The sequence below is a fragment of the Salvelinus fontinalis genome, chromosome 17 (genome assembly GCF_029448725.1).
Source record: "Salvelinus fontinalis isolate EN_2023a chromosome 17, ASM2944872v1, whole genome shotgun sequence".
Lineage (NCBI taxonomy): Eukaryota > Metazoa > Chordata > Actinopteri > Salmoniformes > Salmonidae > Salvelinus > Salvelinus fontinalis.
This window is the reverse complement of record NC_074681.1, coordinates 37,207,562-37,216,274: the sequence shown is the minus strand read 5'-3', so window position 1 is coordinate 37,216,274 and position 8,713 is coordinate 37,207,562. Positions and strand designations below refer to the sequence as shown.

Sequence of the window (8,713 nt, the reverse complement as noted above, 5' to 3'; positions counted from 1 at the left end):
CGAGACGCTGTAGATGTAGCTTGACATGGTGTGTGGGAGGGTGCGGTGGGGGTAGTGTTTGTGTGGGATCGGGGATTCGTGTGTGTGTGTTTGCATGCCTGTGTGTACATTTGCTAAGCCTGCATGTTTTATCTTGTTTTAAGCTGTACCTGCACTTGCTGTATCATGTGTGTGCATCTACAATGACAGGGGCCAGTCAAAACTTTACTGACTGACTAATTCTGTTCCATTCTAATGCTATGCTCCTCTCCGCTTCCCATCCATCTCTTATCAGCTGGTGGCAGAAGCAGCAGCCAAGTCAGCCCAGGAGGAGGTGCAGGAGGCTCAACTGCAGGTCCAGCATGCTCAACTGCAGGTCCAGCAGGCTCAGCAGGCCTCGGCCCAGGAGATCCAGAGCCTGAAGAAGTCCCTCAGCCAGGCCCGAGACCAAAATCAAAGACCTGGAGGGACAACTGGAGGGCATACCTGTACCAACCCACACAGGTAAGAACCTGATCCAGAAAAACATGGGCTTTCAGACATAGATACAGATATTCAGATGTAACCTGTACTAACAAGCTTGAGACTCAAATACAATACTCAAAATGTACTCTGAATCAGCTGTGCAAAAATGTTTAGTCTAATTTAGTGACCTTGTGGTTGTTTATCCCACAGAGGCTGTCTGCAAGTCAGGAGTGGCTTCGGTACAAGTCTCTGAATGTCCTTGAGTGGCCCAGCCAGATCTCTGGAGAGACCTGAACATATCTGTGCAGCAACGCTCCCCATCCAACCTGACAGAGCTTGAGAGGATCTGCAGAGAAGAATGGGAGAAACTCCCCAAATACAGGTGTGCCAGGCTTGTAGTGTCAAACCCAAGAAGACTTGAGGCTGTAATCGCTGCCAAATATTTAGAGTAAAGGGTCTGAATACTTATGTAAATGTGATATTTCTGTTTTTTATTTTTAATGAATTTGCAAAACATTCTTAAAACTAGTTTTTGCTTCGTCATTATGGTGTATTGTGTGTAGATTGATGAGAAAAAACAACAAGTTAATCCATTTTAGAATAAGGCTGTAATGTAACAAAATGTGGAAAAAGTCAAGGGCTCCGAATACTTTCAGAATGCACTGTATTTGTGTTGCTCATACACACTTCTCTCTCCTCTCAGTACCAGTGGTGAAGCGTCAATGGATAGCCAGGCTGAGATGGACTCTGCCCAGCCGTCAGACGATGCCAGTCTTTCTTCCACAAGCCAGGAGCCCACCTCCAGCTCTGCCGGTCAGTACAGCTTTCCCTCTTTCAGAGTCTCTCTTTGTCTCAAACTCTCTCACACACTTTTTCTTTTCAGTCTCTCTTTCTTGTTCTCTTAACTTTCTCTCATCCCTGCTTACAACCTCTTTCTATCGCTCTCTCTGTCTCTCTCTCACTCTCTCTCGACACCAGCATTCTCTACCCATGAGGACAGCCAACGGAGGCAGGACGCTCATCCCCAGAGGAGGTGAGCGTTCATCTCCATTGACTTTTTAAGTCTTGAAGGCCACTTTTAACCCAGAACAACATGGTATGAGTCCATTCAACTAAGGCAGTGGCGTTGCCGCCGTACTCTTACGTCATAGAAACACACGGCACAACAAAGTAGATGAGAAGCTTTTTTTAATTAGTTTGATAAAGCCAGAGAAAGTAAGCGGCACAAAGGACACATTGTATACTTTTGTTTGGCATGTTGGATTACATGTGACACAAGAATGGATGGAGCAGGGTTGCGGTCATGCAAGAGATATTTAAACCCCCCTGGTGTGGTCTTAACGTGGTGTCTTGTCAAATGTTTTAGCTGATGTTTGAGTTCAGAGAGGTAGCTATTTCAAGGCACATCAAAACAACATTCAAAGAAGCTCTAGTGAGCCGAGCTTAAGAAACACAATTGAGAGTTAAACACTTCATGAAGTGGCAATTTTGGATGATGTCTAATGGCTAAGATTGAACCTGTCTCTTCTCACCCCTTCCATTCAAGGTATGGGCTTCCCTCGAGCAGGAAGAAGCCCTTTCGGTAGAGGAAACCTACCCCGCTAATGATGTCATCATGGACTGCTCCATTCCCTTACTCCCAAGTCTCAATCATAGTGTCTGAGTCTAATAAAAAAATCCTACCAATTTGTGATCGTAAGAGAGAGCAATAGTTAGATTTTTTTTCCCCAATTATGTATCAGCAGATACCATGTGCTTAAAAAGCGTACATTTTATTTAAAAAATTCAAGAAGAATAATTGTTCTGTTGCTTTTGTTTTCCTAATATGGTTAAAAAAAGAAAATGGTTGCCATAGGTGTGCTCTGTGCGTTGTTGGTCCATCCATAGGGAATGCTCTAGGTACAATTCAGCCACTTCTTGATGGAGTTTTGGCGGGGATCAGCATTGTCTGGTTTGGCCAGAGCAGGCAGATCACCAGATATCTTGATGTTGAAGTACAGAGCTAAAAAGGGAATAGTGTTCGTGTTAACATATTGACTTAAAGGTTTACCAGACCCTTTTTAAACAGAACAGCTGCAGTTGCACAGGATATTTAAGAATTGCATGTCAAGGCAATGTTTATGCATCTGACAAATACAGCATATGATAGAGTACATTAGTAATACTTCCTTATTATACTGGATCATTACTTATTTATTTTGGACTGGTATTTTCTGTATGAGGGTCTTTCTATAAATAATGGGGCCAATGTCTGACATTGGGTTCAACATTTCAAAATGATTTTAAATCAAAATCAAAATGATTTTCATGCCGTTCCACATGTGTACTTAGAGGAATACAAGTGAATATATGCATGTTGGCCCATAACTCCTCCTATACATCAACATAGGCCTAAAATAATCCTTTAAAGGGATACTTTGGGCAATTAGGCCCTTTATCTACTTCCCCGGAGTCAGATTAACTTTTGGATACCATTTTGATGTCTGTGTCCCGTATGAAAGAAGTTTGAGGTAAGTTCCGTGAGCCAATGCTAACTAGCGTTAGCGCAATGGCTGTAAGTCTGGGTATTTGTTAGCATGCTAGTAATCAACTGGACACCAAATTTTATTTATTTTACCGTTATTTTACCAGGTAAGTTGACTGAGAACACGTTCTCATTTGCAGCAACGACCTGGGGAGTAGTTACAGGGAAGAGGAGGGGGATGAATGAGCCAATTGTAAACTGGGGATTATTAGGTGACCATGATGGTTTGAGGGCCAGATTGGGAATTTAGCCAGGACACCGGGGTTAACACCCCTACTCTTACGATAAGTGCCATGGGATCTTTAATGACCTCAGAGAGTCAGGACACCCGTTTAACGTCCCATCCGAAAGACGGCACCCTACACAGAGCAGTGTCCCCAATCATTGCCCTGGGGCATTGGGATATTTTTTAGACCAGAGGAAAGAGTGCCTCCTACTGGCCCTCCAACACCACTTCCAGCAGCATCTGGTCTCCCATCCAGGGACCGACCAGGACCAACCCTGCTTAGCTTCAGAAGCAAGCCAGCAGTGGTATGCAGGGTGGTATGCTGCTGCTGGAAAATGCGCATCCTACAAGTATTATGCATAATTATTGAAGAACCACGTTAATGGCCATATCGATTTATGTTTTACGTATCAAGGTAAGGTGACCCTTTCGGTTAGAAGCTTTCAATTTTGCAATGCATATATTGTTTTGGATTTGTGTGCCCGTTAACTGTTTTCACCCCGTAACGTAAGGAGACACAAAATGTTAAATAATAATTCTGAGATCTCTACCAAAAACTGTCCGACTGCTAGATCCAGGATTCTTACAGGGTTCAAGTTCATTAATTTAACTGATTAATGCTTAATATATGACATAACGACAACTTACACTGCCATAAATGCATGGACAGAAAAGTTTTATATCGCATGACTTTGGACAAATCGTCAGGACACCAACCATGATAACGGTTAAACATAGGTTTTAAATCAACTCGTGAATTTCATTGACTAAAGCTATGATCCCCTAAGTCGTCCAGTGTAGGAAATCCTCACTGGTACCCTAGTTCATAGAAAGACCCATAAACAGTATTTTACTGATGTAATAGATATTTTGGTTATCAGATGTACAGTACATCGTGAACATTGTCGTAGACTTACGTCCAGCGAAGAGGAAGTAGTCGTATCCGTCGGCCTTCTTGGGGCTGGGGACAGACACCGCTGAGGTCACTGAGGAGGGAAAGCCTTTCAGAGCCAGCTTGATGTCGATCTCGGCTCCCAGACTCATCTCTGTTTGGCGAGCGTGGCGTTTCTTTGCACTGGACTTGGATTTCTTGCCACAGACAGTGCTACTTCCAGCATGGTACGAGTATTTCTGCATGGTGCCTCCTGTGGGAGAAAGAAATGGATGTGGATTGAGTAGAGCGAACTCATTGGTGTAACTCATCATGTTAAGCAAATGGGAGTAGGTTAGGTAGTGGTAATCCTCAAAGCTCTCCTTTACCTTTCTTGAAGAAGTAGACAGACTCAGGCCTCCTCCTGGTAGCAGGCACAGGCAGGGCTGCAGTGATGGTGCCAGTCAGACCATGAAAACCAGAGGCAACAGATTTGGGGTAACCAGGCTCCATGTTGCCATTGTCCATCCTCCAGTAGTCATCACCCTGAGATGGACAAGCGATGGGGACATTATATAGGCTATGCGAAAAGGATCCGTGTGACAATATCCCAATCCCATCGAAAGTGTTTAGGTCATTAGGTTCCACCTAGGCATCTCCACTGCCCCAACCCACTGAGCTTTTCCCTGGTTCTAGGTTTTTTCCCCCGGCAGTTCTACAGTACCTTGATGATGTAGCTCTTGCCCTGGCAGTTGGTGCGGGTAAAGGCACTGTCGATGGGGGAGGGAATGCCCAGCTCCTCTGTGATGTTGCGAGCTGGCCCATGGTCCTTGGTGATGGGATCTATCGTCCAGAAGAAATTACCTGGTTGGGGGCAACAGAACCACAATCATTAGGAAACGATGCATCAAGTAACTATTTCCTTTAGGGTTTTAGGCTACACATTGTTATGCTATTTCAGGAAAGGAAAGTAGCAGACAATTATTCATATATTTTTGTTGCTGCTTTGGAAAAGCTACTTGACCTTCATAAATATTTGATCAGTAAGTAATGAGTAAGATAGGACAGAGCTAGCCAAGAGCTAGCCACGAGCTAGCCACGAGCTAGTCCACTATGCTCCACACACACATACCCTTGAAGATGAGAATGATTCCGTTGGCCAGAGTGGTCAATCCGTTGATGGGCAGGTCACTGCAGAGGTCTGGGTTACTGTCGGCATCTAGAGTAAAGAGTTCACGTCCGTGCGGGGAGAAGCCATTAAAATTGTGAACAATGTTTAATGATGTCATTTGCTGTATAATATAATAAGTATAACTTACTGTTTAATTGCTAAATACCTACTTGACACTGATTACATGCACATTAAATCAATACTCAATTGATGCAGTAGATATCCTAAAGGTTACTGATGTAGAAACACAACATAAGTATCCAATCTACATAGCATCCCTACCTGGTAGACCTGTGTTGGGGTTGTTGTAGCCCAAGGACTTGGTTATTCTTGCCGTAGTGCTGGGGTCTTTGAGTCCCAAAGCCTTGGCTATGTCTGCCAGAGTGATGGGTTTGTTGGGGTCGTTGAGCCCCAATGCCTTGGCTATGTCTGCCAGAGTGTTGGGGTTGCTGGGTCTTTTAGGGGCGTTGGGGCTGTTGACCCCCAAGGCCTTGGCTACGTCTGCCAGAGTGCTAGGGTCACTGAGTCCCAATGTTGTGGCTATGTCTGCCAGAGTGATGGGTGTGTAGGGGTCGTTGAGCCCCAAGGCCTTGGCCACATCTGCCAAAGTGTTGGGGTTTTGGGAGGTTCTAGGGTCGTTGGGGTTTTTGAATCCCAAAACCTTGGCTATGTCTGCCAGAGTGATGGGTTTGTTGGGGTTCTTGACCCCCAAGGGCTTGGCTATGTCTGCCAAAGTGCTGGAGTCATTGAGCCCCAAGGCCTTGGCTATGTCTGCCAGAGTGATGGGTTTGTTGGGGTCGTTCAGCCCCAAGGCCCTGGCTATGTTTGCCAAAGTAATTGGGTCATTGGGGCTATTGAGCCCTAAGGCCGTAGCTATGTCTGCCAGATAGCCGGGGTTCTGGGGGGGGTTAAGGTCGTTGTGGTTGTTGAACCCCAAGGCCTTGGCTATGTCTGCTAGAGTGCTGGGGTCTTTGAGCCCCAAGGCCTTGGCTATGTTTGCTAAAGTGATGGGGTCTTTGGGGGTTTTGAGCCCTAAGGCCTTGGCTATGTCAGCCAGGGTAAAGAGGTTGTTGGGGTTTTTGAGCCCTAAGGCCTTGGCTATGTCTGCCAGAGTGATAGGTTTGTTGGGGTTTTGGAGGGGTTTAGGGTCGTTGGGGTTGCTGACCCCCAGGGCCTTGGCTATGTCTGCCAGAGTGATGGGTTTGTTGGGGTCGTTGAGCCCCAAGGCCTTGGCTATGTCTTCCAGAGTGTTGGTTCTTTTAGGGTCGTTGGGATTGTTGACCCCGAAGGCCTTGGCTATGTCTGCCAGAGTGCTGGGGTCATTAAGTCCCAAAGCCGTGGCTATGTCTGCCAGAGTGATAGGTTTGTTAGGATCACTGAGCCCCAAGGCCGTGGCTACGTCTGCCAGAGTGTTGGGACTTTGGAGGGTGTTTGGATCTTTGGGGTTTTTGAATCCCAAGACCTTGGCTATGTCTGCCAGAGTGATGGGTTTGTTAGGGTTCTTGACCCCCAAGGCCTTGGCTATGTCTGCCAATTTTCTGGAGTCATTGAGCCCCAAGGCCTTGGCTATGTCTGCCAGAGTGATGGGTTTGTTGGGGTCCTTCAGCCCCAAGGCCCTGGCTATGTTTGCCAAAGTAATTGGGTCATTGGGGCTATTGAGCCCTAAGGCCGTAGCTATGTCTGCCAGATAGCTGGGGTTCTGGGGGGGATTTAGGTCGTTGGGGTTGTTGAATCCCAAGGCCTTGGCTATGTCTGCTAGAGTGCTGGGGTCTTTGAGCCCCAAGGCCTTGGCTATGTTTGCTAAAGTGATGGGGTCTTTGGGGGTTTTGAGCCCTAAGGCCTTAGCTATGTCAGCCAGGGTAAAGAGGTTGTTGGGGTTTTTGAGCCCTAAGGCCTTGGCTATGTCTGCCAGAGTGATAGGTTTGTTGGGGTTTTGGAGGGGTTTAGGGTCGTTGGGGTTGTTGACCCCCAGGGCCGTGGCTATGTCCGCCAGAGTGATGGGTTTGTTGGGGTCGTTGAGCCCCAAGGCCTTGGCTATGTCTTCCAGAGTGTTGGTTCTTTTAGGGTCATTGGGGTTGTTGACCCCCAAGGCCTTGGCTATGTCTGCCAGAGTGCTGGGGTCATTAAGTCCCAAAGCCGTGGCTATGTCTGCCAGAGTGATAGGTTTGTTGGGGTCACTGAGCCCCAAGGCCGAGGCTACGTCTGCCAGAGTGTTGGGACTTTGGAGGGTGTTTGGATCTTTGGGGTTTTTGAATCCCAAGACCTTGGCTATGTCTGCCAGAGTGATGGGTTTGTCGGAGTTCTTGACCCCCAAGGCCTTGGCTATGTCTGCCAATTTGCTGGAGTCATTGAGCCCCAAGGCCTTGGCTATGTCTGCCAGAGTGATGGGTTTGTTGGGGTCGTTCAGCCCCAAGGCCTTGGCTATGTTTGCCAAAGTGATTGGGTCGTTGGGGCTGTTGAGCCCTAAGGCCTTAGCTATGTCTGACAGATAGCTGGGGTTTTGGGGGGGGTTAGGGTCATTGGGGTTGTTGAACCCTAAGGCCTTGGCTATGTCTGCTAGAGTGCTGGGGTCACTGAGCCCCAAGGCCTTGGCTATGTTTGCTAAAGTAATGGGGTCTTTGAGGTTTTTGAGCCCTAAGGCCTTGGCTATGTCTGCCAAAGTAATGGGGTCGTTGATGTTGTTGTAGCCTAATGCCTTGGCTATGTTTGCCAGAGAGCTGGGGTATTGGGGGGTTTTAGGAGCGTTGGGGTCGTTGAATCCCAAGGCCGTGGCTATGTTTGCCAAAGTGATGGGGTCGTTGGGGCTATTGAGTCCCAAGGCCTTGGCTATGTCTACCAGAGTGATGGGGTTGTTGGGGTATTGGGGGGTTTTAGGAGCGTTGGGGTCGTTGAACCCCAAGGCCTTCGCTATGTTTGCCAATGTGATGGGGCCATTGGGGGAGTTGAGCCCCAAGGCCTTGGATATGTCTGCCAGAGAGCTGGGGTTTTGCCGGGGTTTAGGGTCGCTGGGGCTCTTGAACCCCAAGGCCTTGGCTATGTTTGCCAAAGTGATTGGGTCATTGGGGGATATAAGCCCCATGGCTTCAGCTATGTCTGCCAGAAGGATGGAGTTCTTGGGGTTTTGGGGAGGTTTAGGATCATTGGGGTTGTTGAACTCCAAGGCCTTGGCTATGTTTGCCAAAGTGATTGGGTCATTGGGAGTGTTGAGCCCCATGGCCTTGGCTATGTCTGCCAGAGTGATGGGGTTCTTTAACCCCAAGGCCTTGGCGATATCTGCCAGAGTAGGGAGCAGGGGAGATCCAGACAACAGGGCCCGGGGGCCAGCGTTACCCGCTGAGGGTCCACCCTGGCTGGGCATGGGCAAGCCAGTGGATGGGAAGTTAGCAGATCCAGGGAGCTGACCAGTGAAGGAAGGCAGGGCAGAGGGAGTGGTGGCCATGGGTGTAGGGAGGAGGGGGGAGATGCCCTCCAAGAGAC

At 47.8% G+C, this 8,713-nt stretch overlaps 1 protein-coding gene across 1 annotated transcript; it reads right to left on the bottom strand.

Annotated features, from left to right (window-relative positions):
* Positions 1–1,615: 1,615 nt before the first annotated feature.
* Positions 1,616–8,713, bottom strand: LOC129814272 (uncharacterized). Its single transcript, XM_055867293.1, has 6 exons — positions 5,519–8,713; positions 5,198–5,284; positions 4,790–4,929; positions 4,455–4,611; positions 4,112–4,339; positions 1,616–2,446 (listed from the first exon to the last, which is right to left on the bottom strand). The coding sequence occupies exons 1-6, from the start codon at positions 8,673–8,675 to the stop codon at positions 2,340–2,342; spliced, it is 3,876 nt and encodes a 1,291-aa protein (XP_055723268.1). The 5' UTR covers positions 8,676–8,713; the 3' UTR covers positions 1,616–2,339.